General features: G+C 48.6%; 2 protein-coding genes across 6 annotated transcripts in view; both read left to right on the forward strand.

The window, feature by feature from the left end:
• Positions 1 to 7,017, forward strand: part of KIF5A (kinesin family member 5A) — a 30,098-nt gene extending 23,081 nt beyond the window's left edge. The window contains exons 24-28 of the mRNA XM_089920912.1: positions 669 to 885; positions 1,117 to 1,270; positions 1,587 to 1,669; positions 2,083 to 2,110; positions 2,567 to 7,017. Coding sequence (XP_089777038.1) covers positions 669 to 885; positions 1,117 to 1,270; positions 1,587 to 1,669; positions 2,083 to 2,110; positions 2,567 to 2,645 — 561 coding nt within the window. The 3' untranslated portion in view covers positions 2,646 to 7,017. The remainder of the gene's footprint in view (positions 1 to 668; positions 886 to 1,116; positions 1,271 to 1,586; positions 1,670 to 2,082; positions 2,111 to 2,566) is intronic.
• Positions 7,018 to 8,305: 1,288 nt separating this feature from the next.
• PIP4K2C (phosphatidylinositol-5-phosphate 4-kinase type 2 gamma) lies at positions 8,306 to 20,407 on the forward strand. 5 transcript variants are annotated; one of them, XM_089920917.1, is made up of 11 exons: positions 8,306 to 8,567; positions 11,453 to 11,550; positions 12,225 to 12,336; positions 12,682 to 12,825; positions 16,355 to 16,501; positions 16,691 to 16,729; positions 17,322 to 17,435; positions 17,807 to 18,074; positions 18,243 to 18,346; positions 18,528 to 18,650; positions 18,931 to 20,407. In XM_089920917.1, the coding sequence occupies exons 1-10, from the start codon at positions 8,394 to 8,396 to the stop codon at positions 18,606 to 18,608; spliced, it is 1,281 nt and encodes a 426-aa protein (XP_089777043.1). In that variant the 5' UTR covers positions 8,306 to 8,393; the 3' UTR covers positions 18,609 to 18,650; positions 18,931 to 20,407. The 5 variants fall into 5 exon arrangements, with proteins under 5 accessions (XP_089777043.1, XP_089777044.1, XP_089777042.1 ...); XM_089920918.1 differs by having other exon boundaries at positions 18,528 to 18,639; XM_089920916.1 differs by having other exon boundaries at positions 18,528 to 18,627.
• The last annotated feature ends 108 nt before the right edge of the window (positions 20,408 to 20,515 follow it).

Here is a 20,515-nt window from a genome sequence, read left to right on the forward strand (position 1 = left end):
GCCCAGGAAATCCTTGAACATGAAGGTAATGAGCACAAATGTTTGTGAGACTTCAAAACATTTTCTTTCCTTCCTATGGGGCGGCCATGTGTGTGTGTGTATCTGTGTCTGTGTGTGTGTGTGTGTGTGTGTGTGTGTGTGGTGCGTGGGCTCCTGTATTCCAGCTTCTGCTCCTGCTCTACACTGCACCTAACCTGCACTCAACACCATCTCCACCCTCCAAACTGCTACTGTGCTCTTGCTGCCTCACCGTGTGCATGCCCACAGAGCCATCTCTGGGGGAGGGGGAGGGGCCTCATTCCCATGGTTGCCCTGGGGCTGTTGGTCTGGCACCAGCTGTGAGATATTGGGGGGTTGGTGGTGTTTAGGCCAGGAGGAGACTGGAACTCTTGCTCTCCCAAGCGTTCTGGGCTACAGAGGAGTTGGCATGTTTTTGCTGCCTGGAAAATGATGGAACTTTTTAATGCCTGACCACCGTTTGCTAAAGGGAGAAGGAAAGAACTGGCCAGAACAGCAATTAGGTAAAGGGAATGAGGCCTTTGGAGGAAACCACATGGTCTCCACCTTCCCTGACATGACTTTTCCTTATTCTCTCTCCCACCCGCACCCCCGGCTCCGCTGCCTTGTTCGCCTCTCTCCCCGCCTGTTCGCCGGGGCTCGTCCCACAGCTGGTACGTGACAATGCAGATCTGCGTTGTGAGCTTCCTAAGTTGGAAAAACGACTTAGGGCTACGGCTGAGAGAGTTAAGGCCCTGGAGGGTGCACTGAAGGAGGCCAAGGAGGGCGCCATGAAGGACAAGCGCCGGTACCAGCAGGAGGTGGACCGCATCAAGGAGGCCGTTCGGTACAAGAGCTCCGGCAAACGGGGCCATTCTGCCCAGATTGGTGAGTGGGGAGTGGGCGTCAGCAGGCGTACGGGAGGGATCACCACCTGGGGGAACCCAGCAAATTCCTCAGTGTAACCCCACCCCAGCCTCACCCCACCACCACTACAAAACAGTAGAAAAGTGAATTACCTTACTTGCAACTCAGTTCAGCTCTAGCTAAATGACCTTGCAGGGCAACTGCACGGTAACAAAGAGCCTCTTCACGGTCATTTTCCTTTCTTTGCCGCAGCCAAACCCGTCCGGCCTGGCCACTACCCAGCATCTTCACCCACCAACGCCTATGGCACCCGGAGCCCTGAGTGCATCAGTTACACCAACAGCCTCTTCCAGAACTACCAGAATTTGTACCTGCAGGCTGCACCTAGCTCCACCTCAGACATGTAGTGAGTGACCATGGGCGGGCTGAAGTCCTAACCCAAGGCTCTCTGCACCCTATAAGGCATAAGACTGGGTTAATTATTGGGTGAGACTTAGTTCTTTTCCTAAGTAGCTTCATTTCTAACCCTTTCTCAACTTCACACCTTTGATTAGAAGGTGGTCATCTGCCCTCCCAGCCTGAGGCCATGTTTGTTGTCCTCTGGTCTCTGGGGATGGGAGGGGTGGATGGCTTCATCCCTGAGGGTGAGTGTGGATCAGTGGTCCTCGGAATAGTGGAAGGTGGGTGCCAGAGGTTGCATCTCTCTCCTCTGCTCCATCCAGCTTTGCAAACTCCTGTACCAGCAGTGGGGCCACATCTTCTGGAGGCCCCTTGGCTTCCTACCAGAAGGCCAACATGGACAATGGTGAGTGAAAAAGATGGGTAACCAGCCTGTGGGATCCCCAGGGCAAGTTGAAAAGTATCAGAAAAGTAAGTGACCCTGCACCTACAGCTCAAACACTGCATCCCTTCAGGGTCTTGGACGCTTAGAAGTGGATTCCTCTGGTCACGTGCCTGTCCCAACCCTTCCCTTCCCTTCCCCTCCCCTTCTCCTCTCCTCTGTGAGGGCTCAGGGAGGCTTTTTCTCAAACAAAATAATGGTGCAGCTTGGGGTAGTTGAAGACGAGTGCCACAGACCCAGATGGCAGCTATGTTGCCAAGACACTTACCTTTTTCTCCAAGGGATTAGGATGAGAGAGGGTTTGAGGAGACCGTTAGTAACACCCAATCTCTCTTTTCCTTCTTCCAATCTTGTGTTCTCCATGATGTCCTCTTCAGGAAATGCCACAGATATCAATGACAATAGGTACGCCGGTTGCCACTGCTCTTGGGCTCTCTGGGTGGGACCAGAAGAAATGGTTACATTTCCCTCATGCCTTACTTAGAGGTTCGCTGGAGACTTTGGGGAAAGGAGGAGGAAATGAGAACCATTCTCGCCATCACTGTGTTGTCCAGGAGGTCCAGTCACCCCCAGCCTTGGTGTAGAACACTGTCCCCTCCTCCAATTCTCCCTGTGGTTCCTCCCCATGCCAGCTATGGGGGCTGGGAGAAAACACCATGGACGTCTGATGACCTGGGTTTCCCTCCTACTTTGGGGAACTTTGTGACCTTGGGCAAGTCAGCTCTATCTCTCTGGCCTTGATTTGCCCTGTATTCCTGCCCTTCATTATCTCACAGGGATGCTGAGAGAGCAAAGTGACAGGAATGCTGTCATTTATACGGAGCTGACAATGCTGTGATTATGCTGGGTCTCTTCTTCCAGGAGTGACCTGCCATGCGGCTACGAGGCTGAAGACCAGGCCAAGCTGTTCCCTCTCCACCAAGAGACGGCAGCCAGCTAATCTCCCACACGGGCTGCTGCATACCTGCACTTTCAGGTAGTTTCAGGCCGCTTCCTCTGACCAGCCTCAGGTTGCCTCCTTTCTTGCCCTCAGCTTCTTTGTTTCTCCTGCTTTTTTTTAAATCATCTCAAAACTTTTACTATATAGTTGTCCCTCAACTCCTGCTGCCCCCTCCCAGGGGCTACATCAGAACTGCCCGGTGTCCCCTAGGCACTGGCCTCCCCTCCCGCCTTGTGCTTGGCCGTAGTGGGAACCACAGTACCGCCTTTATGCCACTAGGGGTCGCTGCAACATGTCAAAAGAAGTGGGCAAGGGCAGTGTCCATCTAGAGCTGCAACACAGGTCACAGAACCTAGTGGTTATTAGGAGACCTTGGGAGATCTCTGTGTCCTATACTCCTCATATCTGTATATGTCACCAATGAGCTTTAGCAAATGTCCCAGGAAGTCTAACTTTTTGTTCTTCTAGCTGCTGTATCAGCACTCCCCTCCAATCTTTCTAGTGGAGGTGGAAAACAGCTGTGTGCCCACCTCCAAGCCCCACCTTCACCTCTGTCCTGGGTCCTCTCCCCTGTTCCCTGTGCTCTCCTAGCAGCACAGGCACCTTCCTGGTTCTTGTGTGTCACCAGGCTTCTCGCCAGGTTGCTTTATGGCTCAAAATGGGCACTGGGATCCTGTTTTATTGTCCACCTTGGATCCTTGGAGAACGAGAAACGAGATAACATGGCCAGTCTCCTAGTGGGCGGCATCCAAGCTGAGCCCTCTCCAGGGGTTTTCCAGAGTAATAGGCCAGGCACACGTAGGCAGAAAGGCATGAGAAGCAAGCAGTGGGAATGGGGGAGGGAGAGTTAGGGAAGGCCTGTGGGTGGAGGAGCAGGAGATGGCAGGGTGGCATCTGGCTGTTGATATCAAAGGAACAGGACTGTAAACCCAAGCTGGTACAGATGCCACCCTGTTCCTCTTCAGTGACCGGGCTGCAAGGTGGTTCCTCACAACCTCTTTCTCTTTCTTCCCCAGTTTCTAAGAGGGACTGAGGCCTCTTCTCTCAGCATGCTGCAAACCTGTGCTCTCTGATACTAACTCCCTTCCCCAATCCTTGTTGTCCGACTGTACTATGTATGATGTCTTCTCTTACTCTGTATCTCTTTGTACTCTGTATCTATATATCAAAAGCTGCTGCTATGTCTCTCTCTTCTCTCTGTCATACTCTCTAGTATCTAATGATGTATTTAGCAATTTCTAAGCATAGTATACCCTCCTCATTTGGGGCCATAGGGAGGAGGGTCAGTGTTTCTTCTTCCTCTCCTATATGCATCTCTCACACTGAATGGTGTTAGTCACAGAGATGATAAAAGGAAAATGGGAGCTAGAGGGCTGTGATCCTTCACAAACACACACACACATGCACGTACACAAAGCCTTAAGCAGAAGAATGTCTTGGCGTCATGAGAAGATACAGAAATAGACTCTTCCTCCCTCCTCTTCCACATTTAGCACAGGGGAGGGTGAAATGGAAGGACTGCTTAAATTATACGGTGAATTTTCTTTAGACACCCCTCACCCCAACGGAGGGGTTCTGGGTGTGCACCTCTGCCCCCCGAAGTCTGCCTTTTGCCTCCCTCTTCCTGTGCCCCCTGGACAACCAAGAACATGGATTGCTCAAGGGACCACTTCCCTTTCTCCTCAAAACTCCTTTTGATATTCTCTACCCCGGAGCTCATGACCAGAACCCAAAGCTGCTTAAAATTATTTTGAAACATTGAGGAGGCCAACCCATTTCCAACAATCTGTCAAATGGTTGCTCATCTGTCCACGGTGAAAGTTATAGCCAAGCGTAAGCAAAATGAGTCCTTCTTTGGCTTTGGGGGTAAACAGACTGGAAAATTCCTAAGTATTTTTTTGCCACAGTGATGGGCTGGATTCCTTTCTCTGTCCCATATTGGGCTGCATGTTCTTCCCGTCTCCACCTTTTGGTTTGGGGGCTTCCAGTTCATTGGCAAAATAGGTATCTCGAAATGCCTTCCTTTCAAGCTGGAGCCTGACTTTTCCCCGATGATACACATTAAAAAATGTTTTTTTCCAAAAAGAATTCCCTCTGTAATGTCCTCATCTGGTATTAAGTGCACTTTAAAGAAAAGGGCAGGGCAGATTTTCCAGAGGTGGAGGAGCCCAAGGGCTTGACCCAGGGGGCACCCCCACTCCCTATGGAATTGACAGGACTATTGTTTTGTTTTCATATCCTGTCCTACCACATGGTGCTAAGGTGGCTTTCCAGGTAACTGCAGGGATGTAGAGTGGAGGTCACAAGCCAGTCCAAATCAAGAAATATAACCTGGTGTCCAGATAGCCAGTCTTATCTGGGCTGGAAGAACAGGGTAGCAGGGCAACCCATCACCTAGTTTCTAAGTCAGGAAAGAAAGCTCAGTGTGAGTGTCAGCTGGTAAATACAGCCTGTATTGGCCTGTGACTCCTTCAAGCGAAAAAGTCCTTTCTCCCTTTACCTGTTAGGCCCTTTTTAGCAATTAAGGAGAAATGCAGGGAAAAAAAAAATACCAGAGGGGTGTAGAGTAAATCCAAGGCGGTGATATTCAAACATTTTTCAGAACCAATCTTATATAGAACCCTGACATAAAGAATAGCTAAAAGTGACGCAGACCTGGGCAGTTTGCATTTTTGTTGTTTGGTGGAAAATGCTTCACTAGTTGAGGAGCCCTTGAACAGTCCTTAAGAGACCCCAAGGATTCTGTAGAGTAGATTGAAAACCACTGCTCTGAGGAAAGGGGTTCAATCTGGCTCCCCTGCCCCAAGCAAAGAGGGAAAGGGTGGGGTTGGTGAGCCACGCTGTCTCCAGACGCAAGTGGAGAGGAGGGAAGATACCTGTGCACCTGGAGACTTGTGCTAATGTCGGCCAGCAGGGCACCCAAGAATCCAGTGAGCTTTATGTAATCTTGCCACCAAATGACTCTTTTAAAACACAGAAGAAAATGTGAAGGTGTAGGGCAGATGAGGAGAGAGGTGACAGAGGGAACAGCCTTCTCTTTAGCAAGATGTAAGGGAAATGTAATTCACTTACATAAATAAGAAACGACACACACACAAAGCCTTCACCAGAAGCTTCACTCCACATCCCCCTCCTCCCATCCCCCTCACCACATTCCTTTCAGACAGCCAGGGTCTCCACGAGGGGCACCTGGCCTGCCCCCTCACATCTGCCAAAATGTTGCATGCCAGCGTGAAAGACAAACCAAACTGCACCAACCCCAGTGTGTATTTACTTGATGTACATAGATACCTTTAAAATAAAATAAATTCAGTGATGGCTCTCCCGTGTTGTAAGTCTTTATCCCTCCCCAGTCTCACTCCCTTCCCTGCATGTAATGGCATTATGACAGCGTGGGATATATCCTTCCAGGTGTTTTTCCATATATTTACACGCAGGCTTTTTTCCCCCACTTGACAATATGTCCTAGAGATCTTTTCATGTCAAGATACATATTTACCTCATTAAAAAAATACATGATTTTTCATAAACGTATCCTATAATTTATTCAACCATTTCACTATTGGTGGACATCCATCTAGGTTGTTCGTAATTTTTAACAAAAAATGGTATCCTGTTTTCTTCACTGTTTTCCCCAGACCACCCTCAGCCCCAGCATCAGTTCCATCCCTCTAGTGTGTCTGCAACCCTCCCTCGCCAAGAGCTCAGCTCTCTTGTCCCAAGATTGTTTACCACGATCACCCTTCTAACCCCCATTTTAGAGTATAGCCCTACCTGTCTTCTCTGCTCTTACTTCAGAGTTTCTGAGATAAGTGGAGAAAACCATAGGACCAAAACACTAGGGCAATTAAAAACAAAGAGCCCCAGAGGTAACTTGACCTTTGGTGCTGATTTAACTGTTCCTTCTGTGTGTCCCCGCTGTTTTCTCTCCCACTCTCCAGAGCAACTGGTCTAAACCCTCACTCCTCAAGATCCCTTCTCACCGTCCTCTCTTAGGCAACAACTTTGTCTATTTTAAAGGGTAAATTAAGGTGACTGAGTGTGTGAAATTCTTCACCTCCCCCCCCCCACCTACACACTTACCTCTGTCTACACAGACCCCTTTGCTTTCTCCCGTCTGACAAGTGATAAATCTCCCTTCTCTGGACTAAATCAAGGCCCTTCCAGATCTTCATTCCTGAGGTACTTACAAAGACTCAATATATAAAATAACTAATGAGAACCTACTGTATAGCACAGGGAACCCTACTCAGTGCTCTGTGGTGACCTAAATGGGAAGGAAATCCAAAAAAGAGGGGATATATGTATATGTATAGCTGTACAGTAGAAACTAACACAACATTGTAAAGCAACTATACTCCAATAAAAATTAAGAAAGAAACTAAAACAAAAAATATATAAAATAACTAAAAGTGATGCAGACTTGGGCAGTTTGCATTTTCTTTGTTAACTTCTGTCTCAGTGATTTCTTCCCTTGTCCTTGGTAAGGTCTCCCTTAAAAGTGTGTTTTACTCTGTTTCTCTATAAGCCACTCCCCACCTTGTTTTCTCACAACCAAATTTCCTGATGAAGTCCCAGGCTTCCCTTCCCCACTTCCTCACCTCCTATTCATCCCGCAGCCCACCTGGATCTGGCTCTTGTTCTGCTGAAAGTGCTTTCCAAAGGTCACTAGTTGCCAAAGACAATGGGCACTGCTCCTTCCATGTCTTGCCTCACCTTTCCATGACATTTGACACTGCTCTCCATTCCTTCCTTCTCGAAATTCAACTCCCTTGGCTTTTGTGACCCTGCTCTCCTGGCCCCTTTTACTTCTCTGGCCACCCCTTCTCAGTCTTCTCCCACTAGCCTCTCACATGGTGGCCTATACCAGGGTCCAGCCTTTCCTTGCCCTCCCTGGGAGATGTCATCCTCACCTACGGATTCTTCGCAAAAATTAAACTTTTATCCCCAGCCCAGATCATTCTGCTGAACTCTGGGCCCATATGTCCGGCTGCCCTCAGGTGCCTCAAACACGGTCCAAATTGAACTCTTGTTTTCAACCAAAACTGCTCCTTTTTCATGTCACCGCCATCTCTCTACACCTTAGCCAGAAGCCTAGGATTCATTCTCAATGTCTCCCTTTCCCTCAAATCCCACATCCCCTACGGATTTTACAAACTGACATCAAACTATACCTTTAGATGCCAGCCCCTTCTTTCCATCCCAATAATCATTGTTTTAGTTCCTCATCTCGTGCGTAGACTCTTGCAATACTCTGGTCACCCTCCAGAATGATGCCTGAGAGGTCTTTCTAAAAGCACAAAACCCACTTAAGGGATCTCCTACTTCGTAAAGAAATGCTTTCGGGTTAGCTTCAGGGCGGAGGTTATTCCTAGAAACTGGGCAAAACCGAAAGGCGGCGACTTTGCAGCAAAGAAGTCCTAGACCGAGGGGTTAAATCAGGCCAGTCCAGGCAGCATCCCCTACGCCTGGATGACTGGTCTGGGCCTCGCGGACTGCTCGCAGCCCTCAGGGCAAAAGGCTTCGGTGCGACTCCCCACCGCCAGGTGAGTCCAGGCAACGCGCGGGCGTTGGGGCAGACGTGCGGCCGCCAGGGGGCGGAGTCAGCCTGCCCCGCCCTACTCGCACGCCTGCGGGCCAGCCTCCGGTCACGTGACGGAGGCGCAGGTGAGCGCCGCTTCCGGGGTCGGGAGACTACATCGCGGCCGGCCGGCTCCGGCTTTCACTCGGTTGGGTGTGCGGGAGACTATGGCGTCGTCCTCGGTCCCGCCGGCCACTGTACCGGCGCCGACAGCGGCTTCCGGCACAGGTTTCGGCTTCGCTTCCAAAACCAAGAAAAAGCATTTCGTGCAGCAGAAGGTGAAGGTGTTCCGGGCGGCCGACCCGCTGATGGGCGTGTTCCTGTGGGGCGTAGCCCACTCGGTGAGACCCGGCCCCGGCCCCGGCCCCGCGGAGGCCCTGTCCGAACCCCTGAGCTCCTCCGGGCTTGTCTGTTTCCAGGCTCCCGCCTCCGGAGCCCCTAGCGCTGCCACTTTTCCCCCAGGCTGTTCTGGTCTGCCCACCTGCCCTCAGGTGTTTCACCCAGCGTACTTTCTCGCTGTAGACCTTTTTTTTTTTTTTAACGTAGACTTTTGTCTCTCCCTCCGCCCGTTACTCCTCCACTCTGGTTCCATCTTCCCCAACTGAAATCCAGCTCCCTGCTTCCTTCCAGTCCGTTCCAGCCTCAGGCCACGGAGACCGGCCGGGACCCGGTTCCGTCTGGAAGGACATTAGGGAGAGTAGCTCTTCTGGCTTGGTGGTGGTGAGGTCTCCAGTGAGAGTGTAAGTGTAGAAAGGGAGCGGAGAGGGTAACTGGATGAAGGGAATCGTTCACTTCTCCTTTGCACCTTGCTTTACAGCCGCTGTCAGTGACGTTGGAACCTTGGCTTTGGGGGAAGCTCCAGGCTTCCTGGACCTTCTAATCCTGCATGTCCCTTTCTTTCCCTTCCAGAGGTACAGCATTTCAGAGAAGCTACCCCACTCTGAGCCTAGTGGTTGCATTACTCAGCGCTTAATGTATGTAAGCCTTTGGTCTTAATTGCAACCCATTGCTGGCTGGAGTAATGGTATTTGGTGTAAGTGGGGGTCATCTTTGACCAAAGAGCTGGCTCAGGAGCTCTGGTCATGGGGACATTATGGTGGTGAACTTTAGAATCAGGGAACTGCTGTCGATGGTTGGCCTGGGAATCCGGAGGAGGCCAAAAGAGGCCGGCGCATCTACTTTCCTGAGGATACCTCAGGTGAAGGAAGCACAGCCATTGCCCCCCTTCCCTCAGATCTGGATTGGAGGGATGCAGTGACCTTGAATATGACAGGCAATATTTTAAAAAAAATTTTTTTTAATTTATTTATTTTTTGGCTGTGTTGGGTCTTCGTTGCTGCCCGCGGGCTTTCTCTAGTTGCGGGAGCAGGGGCTACTTTTCGTTGCGGTGCGCGGGTTTTTCATTGCGGTGGCTTCTCTTGTTGTGGAGCACAGGCTCTAGGCATGCGGGCTTCAGTAGTTGCGGCACGTGGCTCAGTAGTTGTGGCACATGGGCTTAGTTGCTCCCCTGCACGTGAGATCTTTCTGGACCAGAGGTCGAACCCGTGTCCCTTGCATTGGCAGGCAGATTCTCAACCACTGCACCATCAGGGAAGCCCCCAAGCAATATTTTAAAAACTCAACTTCCTTGAAACATTATAGTCATGGTAGTGCTGTGGAGGTGGAAGGGGATGAGGAGGAATACAGTTTTTGTCACATTTTTATTTGTGGCTTAGAAAGTCATCTGGGGGTGTGTCAGCTCCCTTTTGCATTTGTGGCTCTGTGGACTGCTCCCAGCTCAGTCTAAGGCACTTGGTATGGGCAAGGCTGATGGAGGTGGGCTGCTTCTGTTATGACTCATCCATCCATCCCTTTGGGAAACTTAAGAAGGAGGGTTTTCCTTTGGTAAGATGGGGGAACTACACATAAGACCTGCCTCAGCTTCCCTAGGTATATATACTTTAGCCCCAATACCCCACCCTCCAGCCAGCACACATTTACTTCAAGGGTCTGGAATGGAGAAATTCCTTGAACATATGTGTTAGTGATGATTCAGCCTGCTTAACAGCAGGTGGCGAGGAGGGGGCATAAAGAACTGTAGCTGAATTTTAGGCTGGGAATCTCTAGTGGGTTTTTTTTTTTTTTCCTCTGGAGGAATATGTTCTGTCCTCCTTTTCTACTGAGAATGAGAGGAGCTGGTTTTTCATTGCAGTGTATGGGATTTAGGTTAGACTACACTTCATAACCTCTGTCGAATGATCAAGTAAGGATAGGCAAGGCATCTGTTTATTCAGTTAATAAACACTTCAGGACCACTGTGGGCCAAATATTGTGCTAGCTAGGCACCTGAGTGATGCAGACGACTAGAACTGGTCCTTACCAGAGCTCACAACCCAGGTGGGGAACTCACGTAAACTAGAGGCTAGAGTCAAGTGATAAGGGTGCGTGAAAGATACTGTGGCAACAGTGGGGAGAAAGCACATCTTCTGGGCACTTCTTAGTGCAAGATCCCCCTTTCCACCCTGAATTAGCAGACTGCTGATTCTTGGGGCTGAGGAGTGCATGTGATGCTTGCATCCTTTGGGCTGTGGGTTGGCTTGACTTCAGTGAACAGATGCCTAATGAGCTCATATCCTTTGCCTGCCTGCATTCCCTCTAAAATCAGCTGTTTTTCTTTTATCTTACACCTAGGCAGGTGGGGACCTACTACAGAGAACTGGGTCAGAGTGGTCTGGAAGGACTGGTCCTGTTTGTAAGGAGATGCCTCCTTCAGGATATGGACGTTTCATTCTCGCTGCTGTCGACCCCTCAACAGCAGTCAACAACAGTCCCCTTAACTCTCCTTGTACTTTGAAAACACCTTTTGTTTCCAGTGGAGCATGGAACTGTTTGTCTTGAATGTCTTGAGTCTGCTGAGGGTCTTTTTTTTCTCTAGAATTTGTTACAGCTTTAAAAAATAGTCCAGAGTCGCTTACAGAGTTTGCCTGATATAAAATGACTGTTGTGAGCATGAAGTTCCACGGGGGCGGGAGTGTGAGGGGCTGTGTGCAAGGGTTGCTCACTGCAGGCCTTGGGCAGCAGAAGATGGCAGACACATACTCTCATCTTTGTCAAGCATATGCATAACCAGCGTTTTTAAGGGAATGAGGTTTGATTTGCCCTTTTCTGACTCTTGCCCAGACACAGTGTATAAGTAGCTCTCCACACCCCTACTCACTGCCTTCCTGTTCTTGTTTTGGCTTATCAGATCAATGAGCTCAGCCAGGTGCCTCCCCCGGTGATGCTGCTGCCAGATGACTTTAAGGCCAGCTCCAAGATCAAGGTCAACAATCACCTTTTCCGCAGGTATGTGGGAATCCCCACCCTTCTCATGTCAGCCTTCCTAGAAGAGAGAATAAATAATATTAAGAGTTAGGATTGAATGAGTTGAAGGTTTTAGATTTAGAAGACAACTTACAAGTTGTTATTGTATTGTCTAACCTTCCTTCCTATGCAGAAATTCAGTATTTTGTAAAGAAACCACTAAAATAATTTCCAATGTTCCTTACACCCTTATCTATGTGTACTAGTTTACCTTTCCTCTAGCCAGGAGATTCACAAAGTAATAAATACGTTTAGATGCCATTACCATTAGCTTCTGAGAGGGACTCCCTGAAAGAAATACCTGAGTCCTGTAAGCCCTCCTAGTATCAGAAGATGCCATTCAAGACCTATTGCTTATTTAGGGATGTCTCTGACTTGCTTGAGATTTGGGAAATGCTGCTGTTTGGATGGGCAGTAGGTCGTGGTTCTGCTTAAGCCGCTTACCAGTCATGTGACTTCAGCAGGTCACTCAACCACCCTGAGCCAGTCTCCCCTTCTATAAAATGGGAATAATACACCTTTAAAGGACCTCACAAGGGTTTTATGAGAGTCAAATAAGGTAATATGTGTGAAGGTGCTTTGTAAAGTGTCAAGCCCTACATAAATATAAGGTAATATTGTTACTTTGTTTCTTATCTTGAAAACCCCTATTGCAGGGAAAATCTGCCCAGTCATTTCAAGTTCAAGGAGTATTGTCCCCAGGTCTTCAGGAACCTGCGTGATCGATTTGGTATTGATGACCAGGATTACTTGGTGAGAGTCCATTCGGTGAGGATAGTCCTTTCTCCCTAACAACTGGGGAATCCGTGGGACAGTCATGTTTGGAGAAATGAGGGCCTTCACAGGTATTCTTTATATTTTTGTGGTCACAGGCATCTAAAAAAATCTGAAGAAAGCTATAAACCCTGTCCTTGGGGGGAAATGTAGATACATTAAAATTTTTGCTTTCAATTTCATTTAGTCCATATATGGACACCAAATTTAGAACCCTTGCTCATCCTCTTACGTCAAGATTTCATCCACTTTCAGGTGTGTTCAGTTGGCCACTGTCCTAGACTTGCATCTCCATATAAAGGGGAGGAAAAGAGCTTCTAGCCTATTTTGTGTCCCCAGGTGTCCCTTACCCGAAGTCCCCCGAGTGAAAGTGAAGGCAGTGATGGTCGCTTCCTTATCTCCTATGATCGGACTCTGGTCATCAAAGAAGTATCCAGTGAGGACATTGCTGACATGCATAGCAACCTCTCCAACTACCATCAGGTCAGGTCTCTCTCCAGCCTCATTCTTCCCCTCCCTACTCATAACTCAGCTCCAGAGCACTTGGGAGACTTCCTATCCCTCTTTCTCCCTATAGCCCATTTTGATCCCCAAGAAGCATTTGACATCATACTTTTGAAAACAAGGCATTTCAAAAGAGAGCCTCTGCATACAGATTTGTGTTTGATTAAATAGAAGAGTTCGTGTTCCTTCTTATTTGGCACTTCTAATCTAAAACCGCTATGAATTGATAGATACATAAAGGGTACATGTATAGCAAAGTATAAACTTTAGACTAAGTCAGAATTAGATGAAGTGTTAACACCAAATGTACTATCAGGAATAAATGCAGTTTGGGGAGAAAACCAGGATAAGTGCACAATTGGGATAGATTGGAGGAGAGAAGCCATGATCATATCCAGTCCTAAGTGGGATTAGGGAAACTATTCTATCTGATCAGATGAATTTGGAATGTGAAGTTTCTGGACTATTTTGGGAGTAAAAACATGCCTGAATATCTTTCTACTGAAGAAAAATCTCACCAAAATCAATGAGCAAGGAATAAATGAAAGATTCTAAAAGAGTTTTTGGTTATTCAACAAATATTGGATGTCTGTTGTTATTAGGTCTTATGTGAGGCAGTAGAGAAAGAGGTGAATGAAATGGCCGTGGCCCTTGAGTTTCTCTTGTTCTAATGGCAGAGGCCAGTAAGCTAGCGTTAGTTAGCACACAGCAAGCTGCGTGCAAGGAGTAGAGGTATCTAGGGGATGCTCTGGGGTGGCAGAGGAAGAGCATCCCAACTCACCTGGGGCAAGAGGTGCACTTGGTAGGCTCAAAGAGAGTTTTTTAGAGGGAGTATCCTAGAAGTTGATTCTTGCATGACTAGTAGGGACCAGCCATTGGACAAGGAGGAAGAGAGCACTCTAGGCAAAGGAAAACAGCACTTGTAAAGGCACAGAGCCATGAGAGAGCTTGGTGTTGTGGAACTGCAAGAAATTCAGTGTGGCTGGGATAAGGTATTGTGGAAAAACAGTTAGGCAGGAGCCAGGCTGTGAGGGTTTTATAAGCCACACGAAGAGTTTGGGCTTTATCCTGAAGGTGGTTTGCAGGGGAGTGATATATATGTTATTTAGAAATATCCCTGTGTCAGCATTTTAGAGAATGGATTGCAGGAGGGAAATAGAGTGGAGATACCAATTAGGAGGTAATTGTAATAGTCCAGGTGAGAAATGACAAGGGCCTGGAGGGATGATGCAGTGGAGGTGGAAAGACCTTTGGGAGAATTGGGAGAATTAAGGCAGAGGCGCTCCAAATTCCTGCTTAGGGATAACTGGGTGCCCAGTGACCAACAGTTGGGAAGCAGAAAAAGAAACAGGTTTTTGGAAGAAGACAGTTCGGATTTAGGCATGTCGAGTTTGTGGTTTCTTCAGTTCATGCAGATATAGATGTCCCATAAGTGGTTGGGGTATGGAGTTTGGAAAAGAGGACTAGATTAGAAGTCTAGATTTCAGAACTATAGGTGAATAGATGGTAATTATCGCCATGAATGTATTATATTGGGTTGGCCAAAAAGTTCGTTCGGGTTTAAGATTATGGATGTGTCGAGTGAAATGAAAAGAAGGTTGAGGAAAGAACCTTCCGGAGCAAGAAGAGAAAAGAGCCCATAAAGGAGACTAAGAGTTGTCTGAAGCTTTTTTTTTTTTTAACGTGATTGCTAAGTTTAATTCAACAGCTATACACACTCCTTCCTGCCTTGTAAAAATAACAGAATGCTCCTCTCAAAGTTACATAGAGACGTGAGCACAAGTTTGCTGTTTTTAATACAGCTCTACAAAAAAGTTGGCACCAAATGCACATAAAAGAAGTTTTAAGGCTTAATAAAAATACAGACTAGTAACTTCTCAATACAGCTTGGAGGCTGAGAACAGGATGCTAAGAGTTAATGAAACTTCCAAATACAGGCAGTCCCCAATGTACAGAGCATTTTCCACATGCAAATGGCCTCCCCCATCAGGTTCAAAGGAGCAAAAACTTTTTCTTCTGCTCCTCCCAGTGACCACACTACCCTGGCTCTCTAAAGCCATGCCCACGGCCCCAAGCAGGGAAGATGGGAACAAAAGTAAGGCCGCGTGGTCACTGCTGCCCAGAGGCTCTGCTATGGTTGTGTTTTCCTCCTTCCCGCAGGCCTCTATCCCCAGCTCTGCCCCAGAATTCCCTGCCAGGGGACAGATCTAGAGACCTCTTCCCCTGATGTGGCTGACGGTGAGGCTGAGACTGAAGCCCCAAGGGCCAGCACCACGTCAGGGTCTTTTTGGCGAGAGTTGTCAGATGCTTTTAATGATTTATGCCCTACTGCATTCCACACAGGATTTGAGGATAGAGAGGAGTGGTGTGATGGGAGCTCCGAGTGAAGAGAGTTTTAAGGAGAGGCTGGTCAGTAGTATCTAGTGCTAGCCAGTTGAAATGTGATGATGACTAGATACCCATGAGATTGGCAACTGAGGGATTTGAGGCAGTGAGGAGTAGAGAAATTTCAGAGGAGAAATGAGGGTATAATCTGATTTCAGTCGTTTGAGGTATGAATGAGAGAGAGGCAGTGGACTCATGGCTGACTAATTTTCTGAGAAGGTTGGCTATGAAGAGAAGTAGGCAGCAACACTGAGGGAGATTGTAGCATTGAAAGAGGAATTTTTTTTAAGAATCCAGATTATAGGCCATCTTGCAAACAATTTTACTGTGGGAGTCTAGCCCACCAAAGAACATTGGTCTAGATCAGTGGTCCCCAACCTTTTTGGCACCAGGGACCGGTTTCGTGGAAGACAATTTTTCCACCGATTGGAGCTGGGGCCGGGGCGGGGGATAGTTTAGGTGGTAATGCGAGCGATGGCGAGCTCATCCGCCACTCACCTCCTGCGTGCAGCCTGCTTCCTAACAGGCCAAGGACTGGTACCAGTCCGCAGCCCGTGAGTTGGGGACCCCTGGTCTAGATAAAATCATTTTGTTGATGTAATTTCTACTACTGGTTCTGTGACTACTTGCGTATAAAGAGGGATAATAACACATGCCCTTCCCCATCTCAAAGAATAATAAAGACGAAAGGAGAGATGGCGCTTTAAATTTTTTTTTTTTTTTTTTTGCGGTACGCAGGCCTCTCACTGTTGTGGCCTCTCCCGTTGCGGAGCCTCCGGACGCGCAGGCTCAGCGGCCATGGCTCATGGGCCTAGCCGCTCCGCGGCACGTGGGATCTTCCCGGACCGGGGCACGTGTCCCCTGCATTGGCAGGGGGACTCTCAACCACTGCGCCACCAGGGAAGCCCCACTTTAAATTTAAGAGACATTATACATATGGGATAAATGAAAGGAGATGATGATTCAGAAACTGCACGGATACCAGGGGCATCTTTAGAAAGTCCCCACACCCCTTCGGAGCTTCTGTAACCTCTCTACTTGAATCCCTATGGAATAGTAGCATTTGAATTCCCATCCCTGAGCTGCTCAGCCTCTTCCCCTTCCTTCCTCCCTTCCACCCCAGTACATTGTGAAGTGCCATGGCAACACACTGCTGCCCCAGTTCCTGGGGATGTACCGGGTTAGCGTGGACAACGAAGACAGCTACATGCTTGTGATGCGCAACATGTTTAGCCACCGTCTCCCTGTGCACAGGAAGTATGACCTCAAGGTAAGGAGAGGAGGTGAGGGCTGAAGGGGAGACTCCTGATGACCTGAGGGAGGGGAATGGCCAGGGAGGGCACTGGATGATGCATTTTAAAGGAAAGAAGGCTGTGGGTTTGAGAACTTGTCTTAGGAGCTGGGTCCTGACTGTTCTTTTAGCCACTTCTGCTGACTTTGTCTTTGGGTCTCTCCACAGGGCTCCCTAGTGTCCCGGGAAGCCAGCGATAAGGAGAAGGTGATATAATTTTAGATGATAGGGTGAGGGATGGGGGAGGGCAGGTCAAAGGGACCTTCTTGGGATAAAGAGGTAGGGATCCCCAGCTATTTACTCTTATCTTAAACCACCAAAAAGGAGAGAGATGTAGACTTTTCCTGATCCAGGGATTGTTTGGAAGGGGCAGTGGGAAGAGCTTCTTTGTCACTGGCATGGGTTAGTCCATGTGGAAGGTTTGGGGATGCGTGAAAATGTCAGACTTCAAGAGCAAAATGCCTACCAGCCGCCTCCCATTCTGAGCTCTGTTTTCAAGCAGCTGTTTTTGCTTCAGAAGAAAGAAAAGTCAGAATGGAGGTTCTGGACTGAAACCATAGGCAGAAAGTAGGGGGATGTGATTTGGGGTACAGCCGCAGTGGCTGAGTCTGGGGAAGCCACCAGAGGTAAGAACAGGCTCTGGGCAGCATCCTCGTGTGAAGTCAGAGGAGAGATGGGCTGTAAATCTGTCTCCCCTAGACCCCCCCCCAGTCAGAGACAAAGCCCTACGTAGAGCAGGGTTTTCTGAGAGCGTGGGGTAAGGGCTGTATTCCCAAGATGTCCCTTTACCTATTCTCAGGTTAAAGAATTGCCCACCCTTAAGGATATGGACTTTCTCAACAAGAACCAGAAAGTTTATATTGCTGAAGAGGAGAAGAAAGTCTTTCTAGAGAAGCTAAAGAGAGATGTGGAGGTGATGGGTTGGGGTGCTGTGGGAAGTGGCCTTGTTTCCCTTTTTTGCTCCCCACAGGGCAGTTGCCCATTCACAATACAAGGGAACTCCTCCCCTTCCCTTTGGGTTCTCTGCATGTAGGGGAGTTGGATAAGAATCATGAAAATCCTCTAGAGGTGACTTATGAAGGGGGTGGCTGGCTTGAGCTAAAAGAATGATCTTAGATACCCAGGACAATTAGGTAATAAAGGGCAATGGTATACTCCCAACCCTCAATTTTTACACTTCCTTTCCCCAGGAGGGCCCCGGAAATTCAGGGATGGAGGTATAAGGGTGGTACCTGGGAGTGGAGAGGGAGATCTGGGGCTTCTGATTTGTCAGTGGGGTTTCAGTTCCTAGTGCAGCTGAAGATCATGGACTACAGCCTTCTGCTGGGCATCCACGACATCATTCGCGGCTCTGAACCAGAGGAGGAGGGGCCTGTGCGGGAGGAGGAGTCAGAGGGGGATGGGGACTGTGCCCTGACCGGACCTCCTGCTCTGGTGGGCTCCTATGGCACTTCCCCTGAGGGTATCGGCGGCTACATCCATTCCCACCGGCCCCTGGGCCCTGGAGAGTTTGAATCCTTCATTGATGTCTATGCCATCCGGAGTGCTGAGGGTGAGAAAGAGCCTGGAAATTTTAAGGGTGGGGAGGGTGGTCCCTGGAGGACAGAGACCAGGGTGGTGGGTGGAGAGGCTGTTTAGCTTTTCAAAACAGATCTGACTGGTTCCTGGGGAGAGGGAATTGGGACTGTACTTGCTCTTCATTGCTGGTCTCTCTCCGCAGGGGCCCCTCAGAAGGAGGTGTATTTCATGGGCCTCATTGACATCCTGACACAGTATGATGCCAAGAAGAAAGCAGCTCACGCAGCCAAAACTGTCAAGCATGGGGTGAGGGTTCTCTAAAGCCTTTCCTTTCTTGTCTTGACTATTCAAGAGCCTCTTGTGCCAGAGCAGTGGGGTGGCAGAAGGATGAAGGGTTGGGTATGGAAATGATCTGGAGTGGAACTGAGAGTGGGCAGTCGGGGAGGGGTGCGGGGCCTGACACCATGTTCCATACCTCCTCTCACAGGCGGGGGCAGAGATTTCTACTGTCCATCCTGAGCAGTATGCTAAGCGATTCCTGGATTTTATTACCAACATCTTTGCCTAAGAGACTGCCTGACTCCATGGTGACTGCTGCTGTGTGTTCCAGGTGGTGGGGTTCTGAGAGGCTTTGGGGGAATTGTGGGTATTCTGGCCACTACTTCTGCTCTTTCTCTTTTGCTAACTTCAGGCTACAGGCTTCTTCCATCCAGATAACTCAGTCTTGTTGAGTAGGCTCTTCCTGGCCCTCAGAAATACATTGTCCTCTCTCCTCTTCCTTTCCTTCTCCCTTCCCCTCCAACAAGTCTGCTTGCTTCATTAGTGTTACTGTTGACTCTCTCCCAAGTGCCTTGATCTTTGTAAAATGTCCTGTTGTTTCCATAACATAGGAGGAGCTGGGGGAAGGGTGTTGTTTGCCATCTTCAGGACCTGACTGGACAGATGGACCTGGCTCAAGCTGCTACTGTGGATGCACTTTGCTGTGTGGGACGAACTAAGAGTGTCTGAATTTTGCTGATAACTTTATAGAGCTCACTGTGGCACACTTCCTTCCCCGTAGGCCCTGGGATGGAAGATTTTCAAAATACTACAGATGTGGGTGCAGGCATGCACACATACGATGGGATATGGCCAATCTTATGCGGCTGGGGTGGAGAATGGTGGGCGGGCTGGCAGCTCATGGAGGTGGGACCTCTGAGGACTCTTGTGATTATGCAGGGAATTGGAGGTCTCTGTTGAGGGTTGACTACTCTCCTGGCTCTTGCCTCACTCCACGTTCACCCCCACCAGAGATGGCCACAGTGTTGAATCCTGGGTGAAGGTGTTTGACTGTCGCTGCTCTTCACCAGGACCTCACATCCCTCCTGGAGCTAGAACCCTTCATTGGGGGTGTGGCCAGTTCTGGAGGCTGGGAGGATGAGCTAGGGGTATAAGGTTCACTCCCTATGTTAAATTTCCTTTCTTCATGTCTAGCCACCCCTAAGGTTTTAGACCGAGCAGAAGGGAATATCTCTACCTGGGTTAACCCTGGTTATTTCAAGAGAAAAGAAGTTTCACATGTGGGAACCTCCTCTACTCTCTGGAAGTGTGCCCATAGCATACTTACTTCCCCTCTCCTTCCCAAACCCTTTTTCCAGTTGGATTTGTTATTCTGTTCGTCTTATACTGCTACTGTGTCTCTCAGGGGACAGATGGCCGCCTTTGTCATCTTCACTCTCCACCCCCAGAGAGGAGTCAGAACCATAACCCGGCCCCCTCCAAAGATAGTTGAGTTAATACGTGATATTCTCAGAATGTAGCAGACCCTGATGAGCTGAGATAGTGTACTCCCTTCCCCGCAATGCCCTTGGGGCTCAGGCAGCCATTCTTCTTGTGATCCTACATCCCCCCTGAGGCTTCTGCACTTCTCTAAAACATAAAGATGGGCACCAACGCGTGGCCTGTGGGGTACAAAGACTCTTGCTCTGTATCTGCCTGGACTGATCTGTCTCACAAGAAGTCATGAGGTCATAAAGGAGAATTCCTCCTGCCCCTCCATCTTCTGCTCCAAAGGAAGTGACAAGAGGAGTCCCTAGTTAAAGGATTAGAGTCCCTATAATATGTTCCTGTCAGGAGGCTGATGGATCTTTTTCATTCCAACCATCTACCTTTCCCCTGTTGAATGCAATAAAACTCCATGACACCAGCAACTGTTCTTTAGAAATGGGTTTTCTGACCATGTGGCTGATGTATATCATAAGCATTATGGTCTTCTTCATTTGTTGCTTCTGTTTTTTTTTCATCTTTTTTTGTTTTATTAATTAATAAAAAAGATCTTGTGTATTTACTCCCGTTACTGTCACTATATAGAAAATAAATTATTGAATCCAAATTCCTTCACAGAAATGCCTCTTTTTTCCCTCTTGCTATTTTGGAAGCCTGGGCTTAGGGATGCAGAGACCAGATGAAGAATTCTGATTGGTCTTTAAGGTGTTG

The sequence above is a fragment of the Delphinapterus leucas genome, chromosome 11 (assembly GCF_059928025.1).
Source record: "Delphinapterus leucas isolate spDelLeu-1000000601 "Yukka" chromosome 11, BTC_Dleu_Yukka2, whole genome shotgun sequence".
Lineage (NCBI taxonomy): Eukaryota > Metazoa > Chordata > Mammalia > Artiodactyla > Monodontidae > Delphinapterus > Delphinapterus leucas.